At 28.8% G+C, this 27774-nt stretch overlaps 1 protein-coding gene across 1 annotated transcript in view; it reads right to left on the reverse strand.

Annotated features, from left to right (window-relative positions):
• The window catches only part of LOC111637666 (sushi, von Willebrand factor type A, EGF and pentraxin domain-containing protein 1-like), a 127866-nt gene that overhangs the window by 78702 nt on the left and 21390 nt on the right, over positions 1-27774 (reverse strand). Inside the window, exons 3-5 of the mRNA XM_023383217.1 lie at positions 9657-9835; positions 7734-8597; positions 3265-3309 (exon numbers count right to left, since the gene is read on the reverse strand). Of these exons, the coding sequence (XP_023238985.1) occupies positions 3265-3309; positions 7734-8597; positions 9657-9835 (1088 nt within the window). The remainder of the gene's footprint in view (positions 1-3264; positions 3310-7733; positions 8598-9656; positions 9836-27774) is intronic.

Here is a 27774-nt window from a genome sequence, read left to right on the forward strand (position 1 = left end):
TAAAACAAGATATTTAATTTAATATTGCTTTTAAACTTTATTCCAAATACAACGATTTTCAAGGTAACTTTCTCTATAGCAATGTAGGATTATCAGAATGTTACCCATTGATGTTTTTACAAAAACAGTTTTCCAGTCTCTTGAAAGATGTTTAAAATATAGGTAACCCCCGTATAACACGGGAGTTACTTTCCAAAAAATTGCCATGTTATGCGAAGCCGTGTTATACCAAACAAAGAACTAGTACAAAAATGAGGGTTAGGTTCCAAAAATTAAAAAATATGCTATTATATTTTCATAATTAAGATAAATATCTTTATTAAAATTTTCTTAAGTGATACATATTAATATAAATTAAACAATGTTTTCTTCTTCATCACTAAAAGCACTATTCTTTTTGGCAAGTTATCCTTATCCTCTGAGCATTTCTCTGCATTATCTTCAGATCCATGCCCTACCTTTGGCAAAAAGTATGTAATTTTAGATTGCTTACTTCTAGTTAAAACATCTTTATAAATTTCCTTATATGGTGCTAAGCACTTATGAAGAATAAATCAAGTATGAAATAAGGAAAAAACATCTGGCAACATCAGAAGCAGAAGCGTCGAGATCTGGCAACATTGAAACAAGTTTCAAGAAGGACAATGTGTATCGACAGAAGGCGAGAAAAGAAAATTTACATACTTATGTACTAAAAGTTCATGAAAATAATAATTTTTGTGAACTATTAGTATTTAAGTATGTAAAAATTTATTACATTTCATGTTGTATGAGGGTTTTACCCAATTCTCGAACCGTGTCAGAGTGAATCCGTGCTATAACAGTACCATGTTATACGGGGATGGTCCCAATTCTCGAATCATGTTAGAGTGAATCTCTGCTATAGAAGTGCCGTGTTATACGGGGATTACCTGTATCATCATATTTTTAAGTTCCTCTAAATCTTGTCAGACAATCATCTCTCCTAGTGGTCTGTTTTCTACATATGTGTGACTCAATATCCAGTGCTTCAAACACCTCCTCACATCAGGTCAGGATAGATCAGATAGCAAGCAATTCAGCAAAATGCCATCTTGCTTTCCTCAGCTCAATGATGTCTCCTTTCTCAAACTCTGTTAACCATATGTAATGTCTTTGACTACATCAAACAATTTTCAGCTATTATAAACTGAAGTTATAAGTCAGGAACTGCCTGTATGTAAAAAGTCTTTTTTATATTATAAGATATTCTTTATTAGAAAAACTTTTGCTTCATCAAATAAATTCATTATTTCAGATAAACTAAATCTTGGAAACAATTTGAGATTTACATTTGGGACTATGAATTATAAAACTCTTATGTAGTTTTCAGGGCTGTGGAGTCGGAGTCGTCAAAAAGTCCACCAACTCTGACTCCTTTTTACTTACCAACTTGTTATGTATATAAAACGGAAAAGTATTGGAATCATGTCAAATTTGACCCTCCAGTTTTTTTTTGCAAATCTAGCCAAACCCCTCAAAAAAGTCAATAAAAGGGAAAAAATTCGCACGCACGTGTGTGTTAACGTCTAATTTGTTTAATTTCTTTATTTTCTGTTCTGAGATATTAAACAATGTCTCTGAATGGGTAAAGTTTAAGAAACGAAATGTGGCACTGTAGCTTACGTATAAAGGGGCATTAATACTATTAAATTTTGGTCCTTAATTAAAGGTCGACAGGGTGAAGATATAAAAGGGTCATGTGTCATATCTCTTAATGAATATTTTACTTATTATTAGCATTCAAAATTTAAAATAAAATAAAACTCGTCTCTACCCTCAAAGTAAGCTTTTTTCCCATTTTATAATAGTACAGTAAAACCTGTTAATATGTTCTTGCCTAAGATATTAGAATGTATATGGGGACACGATTTAGTTCAACCATTTTGATGCTTAATAACTAACTTCTGTGTTAAACCATATGACTCCGATTCTGACCACTCTGACCACAAAAATTATTAGGCTTCAAACAGGGTGAACAAAATCATGCCCCCCCACACAGTCTAACATCCACACATATAGAAAAGCCTCGAATCTTTTGCATATCTCGAAATTTCAAGGTATCCTGCGTCCAAAAATATTTGGGAGGGTCATTTTTTGACCCAGCGCTATACTTTCCCTCTGTTATATATAACAGCCGGAAAAGTAAAAATTATCAAATACATATTTATATATTACTTAGAGGAGTCTTTTAACTTTGGAATGAAAAGTTTCTACGTTCTATCTTTATTAGAACTCTATTTATTGAATTTTTTATTCTGAAGTCACGTGATGACATCAGAATTTCCGGGTCTTTTTCGGCAACAAGTCCGCCCCTGGTAGGAGTCAGAGTCGGAGTCGTAAGGAAAAGTTGGAAAAGTTAAGTTGGTAAGGTAAGGAAAAGTTTTTACGCAACTGCACAGCCCTGGTAGTTTTTTAAATTAACATAACAGAAAAAGTGTTATGCTGATTTTTTTCAGAATTTATTATAATCGTTTTTTTAAAGTTTATTTCTATTCATATGTAAACGTTATCTGCATCTTAAGAATTCTAGGTACCAGGAATTTCAACTATGGTTAAAAGTTATGGCTCTTAAATAATTATATATATACAAAATAGTTAAAACTAGAAGTATATATATATATACTTTTCTTCTAGTTTTAATTATTTTTGATGAGACTATGTCTCATCTCTAAAATCACACTGCTGTCAATGGCTGCACATGTTAGAGGTATGAAGGAGTACATGTCAGGGTCAGGAGTTGCAATTTGGTACAGAGTATTTGATGCCCAAATCATGCATGCAAAAAGTAAACCAGACTTGTAGGTAGTCAGGGAACCAAGAACCAAGTCAAAATAAAATACAAAATGCTGAGACTGTTTCTACAAACAGGCGCATGAACAAATCTCCAACACTATGTCTCAGAGATTTGCACATGTGTTGCTTGCACTCTCTGAGACATAGTCTCATTCCAAGAATGGCTTCACCATTGTACTTGTTCTTAGATCATAATGAACTTAATAACATATTTAAATATAAACTTCATTGCATAATTCTCCATATCTCAAGTATTAATCTATGAATTGAAGCAATGCAGATTCATACTTGAAACAAACTTCTTTTCTTTGTTTCATTCATTCAGTAATGTGATTTACACATATAAAATTTAGAATTTTTATTTATTAATAAATTAGCCATTTATTTATTTCCTAAATTTAAGAGAATAAAATTTATTCATGTTAAATAATAAATTAAATTATATATTACCAGATGATCGAACAATGACAGGTGGGTGAGTAGGATTGACTGGTCCTATTTAAAATAATAGTAATAAATGAGTTTCTAAATAATTTTAAAATAAACTGAACATATTGAGATATTAATATACAATTTTAAACAATTTTTAAAAATAATTTTCAACAAATACTATGAACTGTGCATGATATCCATTTCAAAATTATTCTGATGGTAAATATAAACATCTATAAACCCAATTATTACATTAAAGCCAAATAATTGCTGGATTACATATAATTATTAAATTTTTTAAGAGATGTAGCTTAATGCTTACCTCTAAACCAAACTACTTGACATTTAATAGGTAATTAGTACCATTAATATAGCCCAATGTAATCAACAATCATTTGTTTTCCTTAAACATTGGTTTTAAAAAATATATAGGAATATCCTACAGAATGCCATCCTAGTTAAAATTTTCCTGGTAGAACATCTCTTGGTCTTAATACTCAAATTTCATATGATATGCATATCTCATCATAATGTTTTTGGCTGATGTTCATATAGCAAAATTTTATAGTTTATATTCCAAAAATTCACACAATATTTTTAACTAAACAATTGGCAGGAAAAGTCTCAACTGAAATTTTAAATGCAAACTTCCTCAACTTTCTTCAAGTTTGCTATCGGCTAAGGCAATTAAGCCTTCAGCCTATACCTCTGAAGAACCCAGGATCAAATCCAGATGGCTGAACCAACAATGGGTGTGGAGAAAAGGCCCTCTTAGTGCCCACACAAAGAGTAAAAAACTTTCTCAAGCTTAAAGTTTCCACTTCACTTAGTATAGACTAACAGTTCATTAAAGGAAATTGCTTGTAAATTTTTATCTGTTTTTTTATAATATCTACATTTTTTTTGTCTGTTATTTGCCATGCTTATCATAAACATAATTTTTATGGTATGGCCAGCACTCTTTTCTATAAAAATTACTGCTGGTACACATATATGATGAATGAACATATAGAACTGTTTTTACTGAACAACTGTCAGTACTACATACTGGCTATTGATACTTTTTCATGCTATCTGCCAGTACAGCATACAGTACAGTGGTGCATTCCAACTAAAAAAGAGCCCTAGATATTACAGCATAAAAAGCAAATAATTTGTTGATAATCATTAATTGATGGTCAGAAAGTGACATCTTAATCATTTTGAACTCTAATATGTTAGTTTATTATTTATATATATGCATTTTATCATGTTTTAGTTACATTTTAAGATACTGTTTGGGAGATTTTGAGTTTCCATTATAATGCACTATAATTTTTCATAAGATATAAGACATAAGGTATGTTATATGAGAACTTATAGCTATAATAAGCAAAACCTAATATAAGTTTATGGAGAATTGAAATGAAAACCAAAGTATGATAAAGTACATATTTCATGAGCTAAAATAATAAATTTTAAATATTTTACAAAAACATAAATATAAAGTAGAAAAATATCTTAATTTTATGATCCTTCAGTAATAAGCATAAATTTTATTGAAGAGAACTAATCATACAGGGAACATACCAGTAATTGACTGTCGATTACTAGTGTGTAAGTAACAGTAACAATTAGGAGAATGAGTAACAATTAAAACAAGTTAAATTTATGATTTTGGGATTAAGTTATCCCTATGATAATAATCAAAGTATTAATATTTCTGCTGTTTAACAATGCTAGAAGAATGAAATTATTAAATAGCAAATATATTTAAAAGGTAAAAAAATATAATTTCCTGCAGGACATGTTTTTGTGTAAAGATGGATGTGAAACAACACAAAACTAAAACATACTGTATAACATATATTGCAACAATATAGTCCAATGGAAAAAAATTTTGTCTTTTTATATTTATAAAATTAAAAATTAATTGATTTATATATAATATTAAAAAAAATTATATTCATTTGTTGTTAGACACAAATATCTGGTTGACTGGTGGTGACACAGAGCAAATTCACTAGTCTACAGTAGTAGCATGTCCTCGAAAGACAAAAGAAATCCCCCTTCTCTTTATATGTGCTTTTTTTCAACACTGTCCATAGTACATAGTACACATGCATTCATGTTCTCTTACAGCATGAGCTTAGAACTAGTGTTCAGATACCATCAATGTTTTAAAAATATCATCTCTATCAATAGTCCAATTTTTTCGTACTTTTCACACAAAACTAATATTTATTTTTTATCATCATATTTTAAAATTAGTTTTAAAAATTTTTATTATTAGCTTTGAGTAAAGTACCATTAGCCACATAGTATACAATACTGTCAAGGAAAACAATATTTCTGTTACAGTATCTTTAATTGTAGAATGTCCATCAGAAAAAAATCTAATATTTGGGAGTATTTCCAAATTGATGAGTAAGGCAAACTACTTGCAAAATATATTTTATGTAAAAGATGTACAAAACATAAAAAAAAAATCATCAAATTTAAGAGATTATATAAAACATTTATATCCTGTAAAATTCAAAAAATTTTTATTAAAAGTGAAACATGTGACCAAAACAATGAATATATGGACTTCTATAGATAATCAGTCATATTTAACTGTAGCATGCCATTTAATTTTTAATGATACATTTACATCATGTGTACTTGAAATTCTGATACTTCTACTAAGTGTCTACTAAGAATATGTAATTCTTACATCATAATTCATACATCTAAGAATATAGCAAATATGTTGAAAATAGCATTTTAAAATGGTCTCTAGTATATAAAATCATATAACTACTAGCAAGTTAGGTGCTTGTAACATATTAAAAATCAGGAATCTACCTTGTTTTATTCACAACTTAAACCTTGTTCAGAATGCTCTACTAGGAGATGAATAACTAATAAGAATAAAGAAAAAATGTAAAGAAATTGTAGCTCATTTTAAAACCTCAACCAAAGCTCTTGATAAACTTTAAGATATGGATGTATTCTCTGTTTAAGATATCCAAACTGAACAAGAAAAAACACCTAAAAAAGTAACTCAGTAACTTGTTGGAACGTATTTAATGATGATAAGATTATTAGAATTAAAAGATTATGTAGGACTCATCCTTATTTCATTATCAAAATCTCCCTTGCCATTGACAGCTGATAAAAATGTATTTTTACAAGAATGTTGTAATTGTTTGGACCTTTTGAACAAGCAACTTTGTTACAATATCTTCAATCATCCCAATTATTCATAGACTTCATGTCAAGCTAAAGACACTAGAAAATTCTATTACTACAGAATGTGGTACAAAGTTATTGCAACCATTAAAAGGAGTAATCAAGAAATTAAATGGTTATGAAACATGAACTGTATGTGGCATTTCAACAATTTTAGATCCTAGATTCAAGAGCCCTGCTTTTTGACTTAAGAACTATATAAATTTTTCAAAACCAATATCAAATGAACTAGCAAATACCATAAATTCAACTTCAATCCAATTGGACTTGAAAATGAACAAGAAAATAAAGAAATAAGCCTAAATAATGCACTGATCTCTTTAATTTTTTAGACATTTTCCAAATGCAAATTATTCAACAATGGATGCAATTATTGCTTTACGGCAGTATGCTGAATAACCTATCAAGCCTCCAGATTCCAACCCACTTCAATTTTGGGTCAATAATGGATGATATCCTTATTTCAATAATCTGAAAAAACAATTTATCACAAATATGGCTGTATTTGTGGTTCCTCTTTCAGCTCCAAGAGAGCCTTCTCCACAACCTGAGACATTATTTTTGAGAAAAGAAGCCAATTAAAGCTAAAAAATGTAAATTATTTAATATTTCTTTAAAAAATAATTTTTTAATTGAAGTATTGTTTGTTTTTTAATTAAATAAATCTGACTGTTTGCTATCTGTCTTTATTTGATGTCCACTTTACATTAATAGGTTAGCAATCAATTGTAAATTGGATAACCAACAGTATTGATACTATTGATGTTTTGCATAAGAGTATCAATAAGTATTGACACTCTTATGCAATAGTAACCTAACACTACTTAGAACTAGGACACACACAGTCACCTCCAAGTTTTCCTTCTTTATTTGATCAATATATGTATCTTGGAAAAATGCACTTATCTTATTTAGAAAATGTACTTATCTATTTCTCAATAAAATGTATGTAATTCTTAACATTTTGAATTAACAAACTCTTCTCTCCTTTCTTTTTAACTTTTATTCCATAATGTGTGTATTTTATTGTAATAACTTCTTTTCGCATACTACTGTACATCAGCCATTGTCTCAACATTTAATAATAACAAAATTATTATAATGGAAATTTTAATGAAAATGGAATAGCTGTAATAATTAATAAAAGTCATTTGATGGTAATTTTTAAAAATTGTTTTCTATATTATTACTACTAATTACTTCTAAAATTAATTTTAAAATAAGAATAAATTATTCAAAGATTTTAAAATATTTAAATTTATGTTTAAACTAACTTGATGAATTCCTATTATATCTCTGTGGATGACGTACTTTCACATGAATTAAGGTATTTCTTCTCTTTTCAAATATATCTTTATTTACAGTTGGTCTGACATGCATAGGTAATAAATTTGCTGAATCACTTTTAACTATGAAATCCTTAGAGTTTAACGAAGAATTTGATTTTGAAAGTTTAATATTAGTTCTTAATGTATGTGGTGTAATTGGTTTCTTTTCTAAGGCAGAAGTGCCTAAGGATGATCTCCAATCATTATAACTTTTGGGCAAATAGTGTGTAGGAGAAGATATGACAATACGAGGTGGTACTTGAGAAATATTATGAAGAGACAATAAATGATGGTTCTGTATTCTGTTCTGTAAAGGTGGTTTATCTGGGATATAAAAATTATTTCTATTAGAAAACTGATTATTATAAACTCCATTATTAAAAGAACTCTTGGAAGAATCACTTTGAGGATAAAAGTTATAAGTATTTTTTGGAGAAACATAAGTTTCTGGTAATGATGGATATCTTTTAGTACCAATATGAACAATCACTTGATGATGTTGTGGAGAAGGATTCATCATAGATGAATGATATAAATAATTTGGAGAATACACATTAGAAGATGGATTAGGATATGAATGAAAATAACCATTTGAAGAAAGAAAATGATTTTGACTAAATGAAGGATGAACACTTTGTGAAACAACTGGTCTTGATGATAAAATATGATTTCTATTTGCAGATAACTTTAAATTTTTAAATGGTACAGTTATTTTAGTAAAAGAATTAGGTGGTACTGGAATAGTAATAAGATGATGGTTGCCATTTCTTGTGTATGATGGAGATAAATGGTTTCCATTTCCATTGTAATCTGAAAAAAATAAAATAATGAAACTTAGAAAATTATATATAAATTAATATTTTAGAATTTGTAAAAATTAATATCTGTCCTAAAATAAAGTTCCTATTTTAAGTTCACACAATTAAGTTGTCCAGATCCTATGAATTAAAATTAATTAACAAAGATTTAAGAAAACAACTCAGTTCCAACATCTCTCAAATAAAAATTCACATTATAATTTTCTGGTAATAAAAGTACAAAAATTATTTTGGTTATTTCTTGGTTGGTTTATATTCAATCCCAAATTACAACTTATTGTCAAGATAATACCTCCTGAAAGACATACAACAAGCAAATTTTTAAAAGCTACTCTCTTCCAGAGACAATATTCAGGAAAAAGTACAAAACTCTTCCTCAGAAGAGTTCTCTTCTGAGGAAGAGTTTTGTACTTTTTCCTGAAATAGTACTTTCTTGAGGAAGAGTTTTGTACTTTTCCTGAATACTTTTCCTCAATAGATAATTTCATTTCATATATTGTCCAGTTGAAAATTCAAATAACTTTTTAAAACTCTTCAGAACATCATTCTTTACCAAAATTGCCAAAACCTTTCTCCAGCTTATCTATTCATCTACCAAGATAACATTTAACTGCAGTTATATATGCCATTTTCTCATCCAGAATTTTATTGAAGCTTTTTCAATGATATCTTTAATTTCATGATTATCAGACAAATGTAATGTACAGTACAGTACCTGCTTGTGTAAAATACTCCTCTATTATCACTGATTTTGCAGAAGTAGGATCATTTGGAGAAGATAACCTTTGCTGTCCATGAGAAGTCTGATTTTTCATGAGAGAAAGATGGAATATGAGTAGCTGGTTCAGGATTTAATTCAATACCACTTATTAATAACAAATAAAATATAATTAAATAAACTGCAATATTACCCATATTGAATACCAAGCTTTTCTAAGTACAAAAATTAGAACTTTATTTTTTTCATTAAATGTAAAAATCATTATTTCAATATACAGAAAGATTTATTAAATAAATAAATTATTATTAAAATTTTAAGAATTTGACATACTTCCATTATTTCTAATTCGGTGACTTGTTACAGACTGAGTGATTCTAGGAACAGTTCTTTCAAATACATAATTCCCATTATTTCTTGTTGTTGATGAAACTGCATCTCTTTGAAAATTATTTGATAAAACTTGGTGTCTAAGATGTTGAATTCTGGGTTTAGAAGATACATGATATAATCTATTAAAAAAACAAAATTATATTAAAAATACCAGTATATTATACAAATATATATTTGTTACATCAGTGCCGGCCCGAGGCAAGTTTTAGGATGGAGCAAGATCCTATTATGGCGCCCCCCTTGGTGGTCCCTAATTTATACCCTTTACTTGTCTTTAACACTGAGGCGCCATTTAAAACTTAGCGCCTGGAGCGGCTGCTCTGTTCGCCCTATGGTAGGGCCGGCTCTGTGTTACATGTAAAGTATAATATATTAAAAAATTTGTGTAGAAAATGCTTTAACACAGAATGAAAATGTTATAAATCAAAGAATTATGCCAAACTTAGAACTGTATTCAAATACAGTACTTCAAATATCTTAAAAATAACTATTGTCATAAATTTAATTAAAGTATTTTGAATTTAATTAAAATTTTAAAATTTGGATAAAAATCAGAAATTTTAAAAATTAAATTAAAAATAATTGTTTCTCTTAAAATTAGATTTAATATGAAATTTTATAATATTTCATATTCCAAAATTCATTGATTTAAAAGTATCTGTAAATAAATATTTATTTATCTAACTGCCTAAAAGGGGATTTTTTGGACTAATAAACAAATTATTATGTCCTTCTAATCCAACTGTTTACTGGAATTTAAGAATTACTCAGAAGCAATTTTAATTTCCAGATGTTTTATTTATATGCATTTCAGATCCAACATTTTCGCCGATCCCTCCTCAGTCTACAGAGCATAAAAATTGTTTGTAAATTTACAATTAAAACATTTTTAAATACAAATATAAACAAGTAAATAACTTACAATATTTATGCAAATATTTTACAATAGATACCATCTATGGCAAAGATATATCTATTGTAAAATATGTGAAAGTATGTAGTTTTCATTTTTAAGGAAGACACGTGGAAGCAAAGAACAACTTTAATTAAAGTTGTCCTTTTTGCTTAATTACAGGCTTCTTTAGGATGCCAGTGCTAACTTTATGTCCCGACAGTTAGAAACAATCAGAATCGCGAACAAGGTTACACAAACAAAATCACAAATCATAGTACGCGACATAAAGAACCATTATTGAAAATCATCGCGCAAAAATCTAAATTATCTTAAACACTAATAACAAATAAGACTTAAACTAATATTAACTAAAGTAAGAAGATAGGGGATAGGTAAAGGAAAGTTAGAACTCAGAAAAGGGGTACCCAATGCTAGTATGTAAGGCCTTCAAAGATTGTTTCTCTTTGCAATGTCCTTAGTGAGGGTCTTATGTAAAGTTGGAAGGATCTCTCTTTTTTCTTCGAGTCACATAACTGTCGGCAGTTACGATGTGAAGATTCATTATTAATTTCTGTGGGTCTATCATGGATATTTCTTTGTCTGTCTCTCAGACTCTCCCTTCGTCTCACATACACTCCAAAACCTTCCTCCCGCTCCTTTCACTTCATTCCTCCCTCTCGTCCCTCTTACCTCACCCCTCACCTCGTTTTAGGGTGTTTTTGATAGCCAATGAGTAAAGGAATTTCGGGGAGAGACTCTCCATAGAGGGTAGACCATAGAACGAAGAAAGGAGAAAAAAAGGGGGGAAGAAAGAAACGTAGAAAGAAAAATAAAGCTAATTAAAATAAAATATAAATTATATACAAAATACATAGCGTACTGCCACAAATATTTGCATAAATATTGTAAGTTATTTACTTGTTTATATTTGCATTTAAAAATGTTTTAATTGTAAATTTACAAACAATTTTTATGCTCTGTAGATTGAGGAGGGATCGGCGAAAACATTGGATCCGAAATGCACATACTGTAAATAAAACATCTGGAAATTAAAATTGCTTCTGAGTAATTCTTAAATTCCAGTAAACAGTTGGATTGGAAGAACATAACAATTTGCTTATTAGTCCAAAAACCCCCTTTTAGGTGGTTAGCTAAATAACTGATTAAGCTGGCTAATATTGCTAAATTTATCTGATTAAATAAATTTTAAAAACTTTTTTGTGATAGATTAAATTGATGATCTAGGATGCATTCGTGGAATATTTAAACTTTATTGACACATTTGCCAATCAGTAAATGATCATAATGACAAGGACCACGTGTAGATTATAGAATACAGTATTGCATCAATACAAAAGACACAAAATGTCCCATATTTGAGGGAGTACAGTTACATATCTCAATCACTTTTACAATTATAATTTATGGAATTATTTGATCCCAGGGGAGAGCAAGTATCCCATTTTCCCCCTCTGCAGATGCCCCTGGCTTAGCCTAATTTCTTTGCCTAGCCAAATTAGATACTGTACAGAACAAACTATTATAGTAGTAAACTAGCAATAGTGGTAAACAAGCGTCTAGCCCCGAATTTTAGTTTTAAAGTATGCCGCTACGACGAACAGCGCCAATGGCGGAACTCAATTTATGGTATTTTCTGGTCAAAGTTACAAATTACGAATGCTTTATTCGTAATTTGTATTAGTTAAAAATGAAAATAAGTTAAATTTTTAGATTACTTATAAATTATTTTTTTTTATACACAGCGTCAGCCTTTTCCTCTGGAGGCCGGATGGTCGAGAGGCCAAGGTGGCAGCCCACCGCTCTGAGGGACCCGGGCTCGAAACCGAACGGGTCGAAAAATCCTCAGGAATTTTTCGGGGGGTGGTCCGTTCGGATATGACGGGCCCCGTCCCTTACCACCCGGCAGCCCCATTGTGGGCATGGCCGAACCCATAATGGGCTTTCAAAAAGAGGCCCTCTTAGTGCCCACAGGGCGGAATGAGNGAATTTAATTAAAATTTTAAAATTTGGATAAAAATCAGAAATTTTAAAAATTAAATTAAAAATAATTGTTTCTCTTAAAATTAGATTTAATATGAAATTTTATAATATTTCATATTCCAAAATTCATTGATTTAAAAGTATCTGTAAATAAATATTTATTTATCTAACTGCCTAAAAGGGGATTTTTTGGACTAATAAACAAATTATTATGTCCTTCTAATCCAACTGTTTACTGGAATTTAAGAATTACTCAGAAGCAATTTTAATTTCCAGATGTTTTATTTATATGCATTTCGGATCCAACATTTTCGCCGATCCCTCCTCAGTCTACAGAGCATAAAAATTGTTTGTAAATTTACAATTAAAACATTTTTAAATACAAATATAAACAAGTAAATAACTTACAATATTTATGCAAATATTTTACAATAGATACCATCTATGGCAAAGATATATCTATTGTAAAATTTGTGAAAGTATGTAGTTTTCATTTTTAAGGAAGACACGTGGAAGCAAAGAACAACTTTAATTAAAGTTGTCCTTTTTGCTTAATTACAGGCTTCTTTAGGATGCCAGTGCTAACTTTATGTCCCGACAGTTAGAAACAATCAGAATCGCGAACAAGGTTACACAAACAAAATCACAAATCATAGTACGCGACATAAAGAACCATTATTGAAAATCATCGCGCAAAAATCTAAATTATCTTAAACACTAATAACAAATAAGACTTAAACTAATATTAACTAAAGTAAGAAGATAGGGGATAGGTAAAGGAAAGTTAGAACTCAGAAAAGGGGTACCCAATGCTAGTATGTAAGGCCTTCAAAGATTGTTTCTCTTTGCAATGTCCTTAGTGAGGGTCTTATGTAAAGTTGGAAGGATCTCTCTTTTTTCTTCGAGTCACATAACTGTCGGCAGTTACGATGTGAAGATTCATTATTAATTTCTGTGGGTCTATCATGGATATTTCTTTGTCTGTCTCTCAGACTCTCCCTTCGTCTCACGTACACTCCAAAACCTTCCTCCCGCTCCTTTCACTTCATTCCTCCCTCTCGTCCCTCTTACCTCACCCCTCACCTCGTTTTAGGGTGTTTTTGATAGCCAATGAGTAAAGGAATTTCGGGGAGAGACTCTCCATAGAGGGTAGACCATAGAACGAAGAAAGGAGAAAAAAAGGGGGGGGAGAAAGAAACGTAGAAAGAAAAATAAAGCTAATTAAAATAAAATATAAATTATATACAAAATACATAGCGTACTGCCACAAATATTTGCATAAATATTGTAAGTTATTTACTTGTTTATATTTGCATTTAAAAATGTTTTAATTGTAAATTTACAAACAATTTTTATTCTCTGTAGATTGAGGAGGGATCGGCGAAAACATTGGATCCGAAATGCACATACTGTAAATAAAACATCTGGAAATTAAAATTGCTTCTGAGTAATTCTTAAATTCCAGTAAACAGTTGGATTGGAAGAACATAACAATTTGCTTATTAGTCCAAAAACCCCCTTTTAGGTGGTTAGCTAAATAACTGATTAAGCTGGCTAATATTGCTAAATTTATCTGATTAAATAAATTTTAAAAACTTTTTTGTGATAGATTAAATTGATGATCTAGGATGCATTCGTGGAATATTTAAACTTTATTGACACATTTGCCAATCAGTAAATGATCATAATGACAAGGACCACGTGTAGATTATAGAATACAGTATTGCATCAATACAAAAGACACAAAATGTCCCATATTTGAGGGAGTACAGTTACATATCTCAATCACTTTTACAATTATAATTTATGGAATTATTTGATCCCAGGGGAGAGCAAGTATCCCATTTTCCCCCTCTGCAGATGCCCCTGGCTTAGCCTAATTTCTTTGCCTAGCCAAATTAGATACTGTACAGAACAAACTATTATAGTAGTAAACTAGCAATAGTGGTAAACAAGCGTCTAGCCCCGAATTTTAGTTTTAAAGTATGCCGCTACGACGAACAGCGCCAATGGCGGAACTCAATTTATGGTATTTTCTGGTCAAAGTTACAAATTACGAATGCTTTATTCGTAATTTGTATTAGTTAAAAATGAAAATAAGTTAAATTTTTAGATTACTTATAAATTATTTTTTTTTATACACAGCGTCAGCCTTTTCCTCTGGAGGCCGGATGGTCGAGAGGCCAAGGTGGCAGCCCACCGCTCTGAGGGACCCGGGCTCGAAACCGAACGGGTCGAAAAATCCTCAGGAATTTTTCGGGGGGTGGTCCGTTCGGATATGACGGGCCCCGTCCCTTACCACCCGGCAGCCCCATTGTGGGCATGGCCGAACCCATAATGGGCTTTCAAAAAGAGGCCCTCTTAGTGCCCACAGGGCGGAAAGAGTTAATTAATTAACCCTTTGTTGACCACGGGGGCGTGATCTAGAGTAGTTTACCTTAGTCCGTTCATGTTAAACTTCGTCTATGACTATATTTTAAACCACACTCGCTACTCATTACACTCCCTATACTCACTACCTTCCATTTCATTTAACGTATAACAAGTTCAACAACGTTGACAGTACGATAAACAAACGATAAATGTGCTATTTTACTCTTCGGATCAGAGGAAAAGGCTTTTTTTTCCTTCTTAAACAGTACGATTTGTGATATACCATGACCTTTTTTTTCGTCCAGGTGGGTCTCAAAACGTGGCGATTTGCAAAAAAATTACTCGATGGTCAAATTTGACACGATTCCCACACTTTCCCTTGTTATGTTTTACATTCACGGGAATGTAAAAGTAAAGTAGGGAAACGAAGATAATTCTGGTTATAATTAGAGATACCAACTTCTAATGATGAAAAATGGATGAGCTAAGAGAGGAAAAATATCCCTTGTTCTTTTTCAGAACCATTACAGAACAATTTTTCAAAAATAACTAAAATTCAGGACAGTTGTCAACTCTATATTTAACATTACAAGTGGATTTTTTGTCGAAATTGTCAAATAAATAAAAAACTATCTGATTCAAAATATTCAGAAATCTCTAAAGCATTTTTTTTTCTGAAATTTTAACTTTTAACATAAGAAATCGTTATTAACAATAACAAAATTAGTCATTTTAACCTTCAATTTTCGGCTATGATAGTAATGAGGTAGTCTTAAGGACACACACACTCTCTTTGAAGAACAATTTTTAAGTTATCTTTTTTAACTTGGTAAACGGCCGGATGTCCGAAATGTGTAAATAGGCGCCAGTCTGCCGCTCTGGGGAAGTGGATTCAAGTCTGGTCGAAAATTCAAAAGTTTTCAATGAGAGATTGATCCATATATAATGAATCCTATCTCTTTATTGTCTCCATTGTCGGCTTCGCCAAACTCGAAAAAATTCTTTTTTCTACCCCCGCAATGCGGAAAGAATTTAATTATTTGATGAAATTTTCATCAACCAATCAATCAACCAATAAATCAAAATTTAACTTAAAAGAAGAAACGTTTCCTTGCTGTCGTTATCATTGCTATTAATTCAACTAGAAGATTAATGTAACGAATTTGAAAAAATCAAAATATTAATATGGGATAATTCTAATTGTGAATCAATTTGTATCTACTTCCTAAATAATTTTAGTTGGCAACTGTTGTCTTCTTTCCGTTTATTCTGTTCCTGTTAAAATTACTCTTTTAATTTTTATGGTTTTTGTGGATTTCTTTATTAGGTTAAAATAACATTCACAAATAACAAACATATACTGTACATACAAAATATACAGAGTAAATTGATAGATCATAGAAAATGTTTTTGGTTTGATGAATATTTCGTTACTTTAAATCTGTCGATATTTCATTATATATGTACATGTACAGTACATTAACATAAATTAAATTTTATGCTAAATATATAGGATCTCTCAAAAATATACATTAAAGGACGAAAGAGTGAACCCACATAGCGATATAAATTACATCATAAGGCTTTATATCTATATAACTAAAATAAATAGGCAAATTACAAGTTTATTATTTTATGTTTTTACTTAAGGTTTTCATTTTTTATAACTTACTTTTATTCACTTTTGAATTAAATAATAACAAAATTGAACTCTGTTTATAAAAACTGAGGTGGATATGCGTTTTATAAAAGATTAAAGATTTTTAATGTAACATTGAATATCAATGAAAATAAAGAATGTAAACATAAGCAGCTTATCTATACACGAGCATCAATCCCCAAGGAATAGAACGACATAACCTATCTCTTAATATTTCTGTACTCGCAAATCTTCCCTTCTCCAATGTATTTTTTAATATCATACTACAAAAATTAAGAGTTGAAACGAGTACGGTACATATCAGATACACCTTACTTTTTTATAGCCATTCAAAACCGACAATGAGAAATTTTTCTTACTCATTGTCATTGGCCCGATCCCTCCATATAGGCCTATACTGTATACATATACTGTATATAGACCGATGCTAATGAATCCACGATTTTACTACAGTTTTGCAGAATTGTATTTCTAATTTTATTTTGATAAATATTTCGTTATTTTACAGTGAAAAATGACTAGATTGTTATAAAAAAAAATATCAATAATTTACAAGTTTATTACTGGAAATTTAATTTTTTTTCTTTAAAAAAAATCATTTTTTATGATTTATGAGATTATTCTCCTTAGAAAATTATTTTTTTTATTAGAAATTTCCTTATTTCGAAAATTCACTATAATAGGATTCAACTTCTTTTTTCATATTACACAAAACTGTTTTGAATTTTCAAATAAATGAATTATTTTAAAAAGCAATAAATAACTGGCCTGTACATAATAAAGACACCTATGACTCACGCTAATCATTTTATTCCTCATTTCCTTCCTTTCTACACAATTGCTAAAATTATTAAATAATTATGTCAACGGATTAATATTTTACGACTTTCATAAAGAATACACACGTAAATTTTAAATTACATATAGGCTTAAAATTCAATGTATATTAACCAAATTTTTAAAAATATTTTTCATTGAGAAATGCTTACTATATTATGCAGAATGCAAGAATCTGACATTCAAAATATAAAACAAGAATTTTATACTGTGGTTAAAATTATATTTCATTTGTATAAATCAATTATGTTAAAGCTTGTACATTAATTTAAGTAGGCTATATAAAACCTACTTAAGTAATAGTGACTTATAGCCTATACCATACATGTGTAGTAGTGTGTAGTAAGTAACATGGTCATTTATATGATATATAAATATAATTTGTTATTTTAACATTTAAATATTTATATTAGTTCCTGTGTAAATATGAAAAAAGTTAAAAATAAACATGAACAGAAGCAAACATGATAGATCTGAGTGACTAGAATAAAACCTATTCGAATAATTAGATAATATACATATTCAATTTAAACCCTGTTTTATTTAAATAAGATATAAACATATTAATTTAATTCAATTAAATACATAAAAGTGTATTTCAACTTAAATCTAATTTGTTAACTATTTGATTGCTCTTGAAGGAATTTATTAGTAGTGTAATAACCAATAAAAATACAATTTTTATGAATTATTCAATTGTCTACTATAAAATAATTCTAAAAATAGAATTAACGAAGTAAAATATATAAATCATCTTTCATAACAACAACCTTGAGGGGAAATAAATACTAAAGCATATTGTTTATTTTGTCGTATTTAAAATACATTTTCGTCAATACTGTACAGTACTTTAAGTCTGTACTGTATCTTCTATTAGCAATTCATAATAAATGCAAAATATAAACGTTTAAATTATAGAAAATTTTCATATAAATACGAAACAGAAAAAGATCATATAATAAATTTTATATGAAATAAATAATATAAATAATACTATATGACTTTTTGCATTTAGGCCTATATGCATGCTATAATGAAACAAATACGTTAAACCTTTATATTCAATAGACAAATTTGTTATCGACAACATTTTTGGTTCTTTAATTATCAGTATTTGTTAACCGAGTAATCAAATTTGTATCAACAGAAAATTTGCTACTCGCATTAGTCATCATTTGCAATGACCCTGAAATCCGTCTTATGACCCAAAAAATAACGTATCAAATTTTATTTTTCGAGAATAGCTACTGAATCTAGTATACAATCGCTCATATTGCAAATTTTACAAATACTAACATATCATTAGATTTTAGATATCGTTGATTTGCGGTTGAGTGGAGGGGAAAAAATCGAAAAAAATTTCATCTGATAAAACCAAATATTTTATCAATGGAATAATGATATTCACTAAGTTTAAACACGCGAAATGGAGAACACGTGCTTTTCGTGTACTTCCTGTAACAGGATCACGAAGACCACGTGAAGATAACGAGTGGCGTCAATGCTGACATGCAAATATAGGAAAAGTATTTGCATTTATAATCATGCATTTATATAAGCGATGTTATTACCTAATTAGAAATAATAAAATTATCCATAAATTCCGAGTAAAAAATAAACTAAACAAAACTTAATATTAAAATATAGACCTATGTACAGTTTGTGTGTGTGTTTTGATTCTATTATTACATTACACTTACGTTATTATTAATTACCTACCTCATAAATCTAATTTCTTATTACTTTTACGTAGAAATTAGGCCAAGGAAACATTTCTTTAAAACGCTTTAATTGGACAATCAATCATCAAAATTATTATAAATTGTAACTAATTATAAGGATATTTAATGTTTTTATCTATTTATATCTAGTAACAGATTTAAAAATATCTTATTTAACTTTTTTGTTAAGTAAATAAATTAGAAAACATTAATCGTTTTTTAATTTATAGAATTTTTATAGATTAAAATTTAGTTATCTTCATCATTCTTAATATTAAAAAGTAATTTATTGCAGCATAAAATTTCTTTAATTACATTAAAATAATGGTTAAACTTTTGTTATTTATTATATTTAATGTCTTAAACCAAATTCAAATTTTATTCATAAAATTATGAATTAAAATATTTACATATTTTGTTTTTTTAGGAGGGAAACATTTCTTTTACAGAAAATAATAAAATAACGAGTTTTCAGCCAAATTTGGTTAAAAGGGCATAATACTAATTCATTTATATATAAGGACAAAATTCCAACGGAAAATTCTCTAAGATACAGTACTATCATTTATTTTAAAAGGTACCTAAAAATAGTGCAGTGCTTAATGAAAGTTTGTCAAACATGTAAATTGATAGGAAGAGAAAAAAATTTAAGGACTACTAGTACAATGTCTATCTTGTGTATTTTTGATTACATTTTTGGAAGAAAGTTTCATTGAATTTAATTTTTGTTACTATTATTTGTTTGCAAATGCTCAAAATAGGAATAAACAAGATTCCAGTACATATTTAGACGCAAAATTAAAGGATGTAAAATTTTGAAATTATTTAGACTATGATATAAAAAAATAATTAAATCTTAACAATGTGCATTACGACTTTGTTTTATATCCAAATTTCAATGAACAAAATTAACTTTATTAAACAACGTTTTATTTGATAAAAATTATGCTTATAAATATGTTCTCCAATGTTCATCAGAAAATTTAATAATTTAAGATTTGAATCTGAAAGATAAAAGACTTCCTACACATTAAAAAAAAATTAATCTAAACAAAAATATATATTTGATAATTCGAAACATATGAAACGTTTAATAAAATCAAATTATATTAGAACTGAAATGTTCAAGTGTTTACTAAAATTTGATCATTGAATTATATCAGTGTAATTCGATGATAAAATCTCATTAAACATTTATTAATCGTCATTGTACTCCTGAAATTCAACAAAAAAGAAAAACATTTTTTTTTAACTTACAAACATTATCTTGGAAAAGCAAATCAATTTAAAATGTTTTGAAAATTTTCAAACAAAAACTTTTAATTATTAAATGCTCTTATTTGACTTGCTTTGTCTCCGCAAATTTTGCAATTCAAATTTCATCCTTTTCTAATTAAGGTAGAAGAGTGAAACTTTGAAAACATATTTAGTTCCGACGATAATGCATTTTAATGATGTGTAAGGAATAACCCCACACCATCATCCTCCCTATCCCGAAACCCGATAAATATAAGCAAATATAAAATTCTGAGCACTTACTATAAACAATACACTTTTTCTAATGTCGAACATTAATGAAGATAGCAAGACTTTTTAAAAATTAGAAAAATTGTTATCTTAGGCTCAAAGATCGAAAATGTTCAATGAGCAGAAAAACAATCAGAAAGTGCTGTGGCTTTACAGAAACAGCCTTAACAAGAAATTTCAAAGAGACATTACACGTTATTGCATTTTAAAAAATGCCATGATGCAAAATTTATTTCGGGACTGTTAAAAAGGTACCACAATGCTTTCTAGTATTATCGACACTATGACGCATCATGGTTGTTTCATGTAATAGAAAATAAAATAATTTATGAAATATTATTAAATATATAGCGTAATAATTAAGAATACGAGCAAGCTCAATTATTTTTGCAGGAACTGTTAGAATGACGTTTAAAATTACAGTTGTATCTTTCGAACGATATTTTTACTTTTTATTGATTCAGTACTCTTCAATTGTAGTTTATAAAGCTCTGCTTACTTTCAAACTTTATATTTGAAGATAACCGAAGAGATAGTGAACTTGACAGCACATCATGTACAGCACAGTGCAGTACATAGACGAAGTTGTTATCAGCAGTATAGAGCCACTCAAGTAGTCTTTCTTTGATGCTCAACCGATAAAGCCCAGACGTATTCGCTGATGTAACGTCAGCTGAAAAAGAATTGAGTTGACTTTGAATTGTGTCCGTTCTTCTTTCGGTTCCTCAAAGTGGTTAAGATGGTAATTGTTGTACAGGTATGAATATGTAATAAAAATGCTTCTTTGTTTCTGTAACAACACGTTATGGTATGTTAATATAATTGTTTAATGGTTAATCTTTTCTTTTGCTTTTGCAGACATTAAGATTAGAATCTATTTTTTTATCATGTATTTTTCACATAAGATAGATGCACATAAATTACACAAGTTACAATGTAAGTTATATAGCTGCGTGTACAGTTGTGTATAGTATATATTAATATAATACAGTTATATTATTAGGCCTATATAATATATACACTCATTTATTGAATAAAATTATTATAGCCTATATTATAATGATTTATTTCTATTATCATATATTTTTATAAGCCTATATTTTTATGTAACTTGTACTTTTTATCTTGAAAAACAGAAACTAATCTGAATTAACCGATTTCAGTAAAAAAAAAAATATTTTTAGTAGTCCCTTCAGACCGCAAATTTCAAAATATATGAATTCAAATATTCGACGCTCTTTTTTCCTCATTAAAACTATGAACATAGAATAAGAAGTTGATTATAATTAAAAACAAAATCCTTGATTTTAACCATTGTGGACTAGTCCAATAGCCTGCAAAAGAGTTGACTAATATAAGTGAGAAACCAATAACGAAAGAACGAAACAGTTCTTTCGTTATTGGTTATAAAGAAATATAAAAATGAATGTAATTGGATCGAAATTCGGACCCATCAAAGTGAAAAATCTCTTGCTATAACCACAGAATATCGATGGGATGATCTTAGATTCCATAATGATAGATCATTATTGGTAGTGGTTGAAAAGAGAAGCAAATTGAATAACTGTAGAATAAAGCTAACAGGTACAAAACAATTCACAGTTCAGAATTATGAATAAAAATTGTCAGAAAATTGTTATCTACTTTTATTTTTCACGCAAATACAACGCTCACGAGCCATTTTCAAACGCCATGTATTGTTAAAGATAATATCGCAATCTTGTTTTGCGTCACTGACGTCACAGTAAAATGAGATTATAAATAATAACTGTTCTTTAAGTCACTTAATCTCTTATCATTTTTTTTTTCCGTACATCATCGAGCATAAAGCGGAATTACAAAGTGTCTATAAGCAAGATATAAATCATATTTTCGCAATTATGCCAACAAAATTACTTATAAGAGATTATATTCAACCTTGAAAAATCAAACCGATATTTTCGTTATTTCGTATTAAATTTTTGTTGCTCTTATTAAATATGAATTTTATAATTCTAAAACTGTAATTTTAGCACAGACCGGAAATCTTAAACATTTCTGGACTAGATAATGGAGACTATATATAAAAAAATTATCGTTAGCATTACTTATTTTTTAAAATTATTTATACAACAATTCATGAAACTATCAAAATTATACGCAATCATTCATTTTTTTATAACGATAATATAAGAAATATGTAGGGGAGATCGGGGCAAGATCGGCATGTTAAGCTTTACTTAAATTTTGTGTAATAAATACTGCAGTAAACTGAAAAAAAAGCTTTGCATATTGTCTATTGGAATGTTACCTTACTATAGAACTGGTTAAAATCAGTTTGGAAATAAAAATAATTAAAATAATTACAACTTTACAAGAAGAGAGAAATTGACGAAGTTGCCCCGGGTATAGGGGCAAGATCGGCAACTTCTCTCTTTTTGTAAAGTTGTAATTATTTTAATTATTTTTATTAAAGTTGCCCCTGGTATAGGGGCAACAGTAATGGGGCAAGATAGGCACGTATATAAAATTATGTTATTAACAATGTATAAGTTGGAATTCACTATTAAAACAAAGAAATACAAATCCAACACCCATTTAATATTATTACAACGAAATGCAAGTTCAAAGACATATATACATGAATAACAAATGCAAACATGTTTTCATTTATCATCTGTTTGATTTTTATCCTTTGCTTCTAATGTGGCTTTATGTTGCCGATCTTACCCCGCTAGTCATGATTTCGAAACATTAAGTACAACCCTGAGAACAGAATGCCAAGCCACGATCTGGCCACGTGAATAAGTTGAAGTTACATCCTTCTAACAGGAAAAGTAACTTTCGTTATCATGGAATTATAACAAAACCTGCCAATTCAATATAAATGGAAAAAAAATATTATATGGAATTGAACGAAAATGAAAATTTGCTTGATAATTCAACTACGCTTGTTGGAGAACAATAAAAACACTACACTCAACAAGCCACCAATAAAACTCAACTGCCTAACCTATAACCAAAGTCTCCTTTTAATTTGTTTTTTAAAAAAAGCGCTTGACAAACTTGCCCCGCATGCCGAAGTTGCCCCGATCTCCCCTAATTAACGTTAAATGAATTATCCCAGCAGATAAAGCTTTTCAACTACAATACAAGGTCGGAGTTTTGGTGCATAAGGAAGGTTTGAGTGTTTAACTTTTCTCAATTTGGCAATTCAAACAGAAAAATGTTAATACGTTAATAAAATAGTACTGTATATTGTAACTTCATGTAACTTTTACAGTGTTTATTTTGTATCAGTTCAGTTCGTCGGTAATCTACTGTATTGTGTTACTCTTTATATTTATATTGTAAAAATTAATAAACTGCGTTATAAAAAGACACTAACGTGTTTTTAACTCCCACCCTTTTAAAAATCTCACGCATGGACCTGCTATATTTTCTAAATGAAAATCTTGTTTAAATTATTATAAATGTAAGTTTACATTCAAAAATATTAAATGATTTTACGATGGTACTTTAAGAAAGTACAAAAAACAAATGAAATCAGGAAAAAATTAAGACAATCTCATCACATTAAGAATAATCGTATACTTATAATTTAGCAATTTAAAGTTGATGCTTTCTATTAGAAAAAATTAAAACGATAAAATAATTTTGATTTATCTTATTCTTCTCAAAATAATACGATATTAACTCAGATACTAATAACTATATTTATGATAGTAAATCCAGTAACAGTTCAATATTTTCACATCTCAACATAGACAAGCCAAAATAAATATGTAACAACAAAAGTAAATATAATTATACCGGTAAAAAATAAAGTTTAACAAACTGCATGTAAACCATGTTTAAACTAGACAAACGAGGCTCAGACATTCGAATTTCAAAGAAATGTTTATATTGTACGAGAAAATATGTTGTAAACTATGTAACGTCGAAAAAATAACACGCTTTGTTATTAAATGTTACTTTAAATGCTGAAAAATGATAGAATTGAATATATATGAAAAATTTTAAAAACAATTATATTGTTAAAATCTAAAGACATTTTGTATTTGGCATAACTGAAATTTAATTCATTTTGAAAGCCGTGGTTAGAAAATATTTTTAAAAATAAGTAATATTTGGAAAATTATAAATATGCGTGGACAGCAATAAAATACTCAGTTAAATGAAGTATACCGTTTTATAGCCTATAGACGAAATCAAAACTTTACAAAAGAGAATTTGGAATTTATAGGAATTAGATCATATCCTTTTAGTCATTTAAGAATATGATGATAAGAACATCACATAAATAAGCATAAAAAAATAAAGTTATCTTTCGGGAAGAAATGAATTGCTTTTAGAATAAATAATAGTAGTATTACTCTATTTAATTAATTAGCAATTATTTTCACATACTTTTAGATGTATTAATCTAACAGTTTTTTAATTTCAGTCAACCCTTCCACAAAATTTTCTGATAATTTCGATAATTAATCGTAAAATTCTTGCACAAAAATATTAACAATAAAATAATTTTACAATAACAATATATATATTACAGGATAAACTTAAAATAAAAATAAATTTATTATGATCCTTCTGTTAGGCGTTCATTTGAGTGTTGACAATAAAAATTCGTTTCGCTTGAGATATTAAAATTCGATAAAAAATATGAACAAGGTTAATCATTGTTTTGTATATGAACAAGGTCGTTGAATATAAATTAAATAGAAAAAACATTTTCAAATTACAATGAAAAAACTAATACTGGTTTTGCCGTCAGTTATATATTCTGTTCTTTTACAATCGTTCCATGTTTAATTACGAGACTTCCTGAAAATACATGAAGAACGAATGATATACTTCATTGTATATCATTCTTGCTAAATCGAACTACAACCGAAAGTCGCATTAACGCATAGTATATAGAGTTTACCATATAATACGGTCTCGTTAAGTCAAAATTGTCGGTTACTTTTAACTCGAACCTATTTTCCCGTTTATCCTCCATCCTTAGATAGGTCTGTGATCTTCACTTTCTCTTATATCCCTTGTGAATACAGACGATTAAGATAAACAAACGCCACGGCTCCATGCCCAACATAACATCGTGTCGACATCTTTTCATTGATACAGTATGTTACTGATATTCTGATTGGAAAGCAAGAAGACGTCTTGACAACGCACTCAAAAGCATTACAAACTGTATAGAATTTTTTAATCATTCTGTAAGCATATTCTTTAGAAACGACTCGATAATAGAAAATTTTTGTCGAACTTAAAAAACTTAAACGAAATAAAAACGAAAAAGTGTGTTTATCTTACATTCAACTATAAATTATACGAAAAAATATAAATTGAATGCATTTTAAATATTACTATTGGTGAATGCTGAATGCAAAAACAAAATATATATATATATATTGCGCTCAGTTTAACAAGAATGAATTATTTTTTATGCAATGCAATAGGAAAGTGCGTATTTATTGAAAAAATTAAATATAGTCTACTTTAATAGTATCAAAAAAGAAATACATTTCATTATCTTTTACGGAATAATATCCTCGACTATTTTTGTGGATAATCGTTGTTGATGTCAGAAAGTGATCTTACGACTACTGTAGTTCAGTATCATTTAAAAAAATTACTTTCAATGTTTATTTAATTTTTTCTATCAATATGCTACCACAGTTTTCCATCTGTCTGCCATCTGTCAACCATGACATTGTATATATTGTGTAAATATAATATACAGTACATATGAGAATGTTTGTATTAAAAATAAGTTCCTGATCATTTAGATTTCGTGTTAAGTAAAGTATAGGCTACTGAGATAAATAGTTTTGACGTGAATTAATACGAATAAAATTAATAATTCCAATTTCTAATGTGACCTTTTCTGTTATAATAATTTAAAAATTTTAATGATATAACTTATTAAGATGAAATTAAATATATTTATCCCAATTCCGATTGTAGAGAACCATGCTGTCTATTATTTTCTTTCTTTATTTGTTCTTCTAGGAAGACCATACCAATGCATTGGTCCATGGTCTTCCGATAAGAACAAATAAAAAATACATATTTATTCCATTAATGACAATATATTATTACAGGTAATATGTTTAATCTTATTTTTCTACACACCAATAAGAATATATTCAAAACTATTTTCCAAAGAATCTTAACTTGTATTTTATTAATTTATAATTTATTGGAAATATTGGTTTAATCAAATCCAATGAAATTAGATAAAAAGAGACAAATAATAAATTTATTAATTTTCAAGCGTGGGCGCCAATTCTAATGGTTCCGAACAGGCCCGTGCTTTTAAAAGAAAAATAATTCTTTTTTTAACATAAACTATATTGGAATAGATATGCATTAATTTAATTTTTGAGATAAATAAAATAAATAAATCACCATAATAAAATCGAAATATTAAAAATAAACTAGACAGGCCAACACAATAAATTAGATTATAAATTTGCTTTTAAAACTTTTAAAGATATATAAATGTCTTAATGCGTTAAAAATATTTATGTCAACGATTAAAACATTATACAGTAGAAACTCGAAAACTCGGCTCTCGATAACTCGGCTCTCGATAACCCGGCACTCCGGATAACTCGGCCACACCCTGGCAGAGCAAAAAAATCCTTAGTTAATTAATTTTCATTATAGACAGCTTCATAAAAGTATAAAAGCTCTCATAAAGTATTTTTCTGAGGTCTGTCTTATCACGTAAATTACTGTACACAGTGTATTCATTTATTTTCATTTTCATGTAGTAAAGGCTCTATGCCTTCATAAAGAACGTACTTTTCCTTTGTTTAACGGTATTTGGGCAGTTTATTCTGTTATATTCTCAAGTAAACAATACATACAAGTACAGTACAGTATTTTCTGAGGAAACACTCGTACTTATTTTTTTAACCCCATTCCCGATAACCCGGCATTTTCACAAACTCGGCCACCCTTCGGTTCACATTTGACCGAGTTTTCGAGGTTCTACTGTATTAAAATTTTGATAGAATGAAATAAAACGAATAAAAAACAACGACGATAATA

This window comes from Centruroides sculpturatus, unplaced genomic scaffold, assembly GCF_000671375.1.
Source record: "Centruroides sculpturatus isolate CEXI.00-Female unplaced genomic scaffold, Cexi_2.0 scaffold1196, whole genome shotgun sequence".
Lineage (NCBI taxonomy): Eukaryota > Metazoa > Arthropoda > Arachnida > Scorpiones > Buthidae > Centruroides > Centruroides sculpturatus.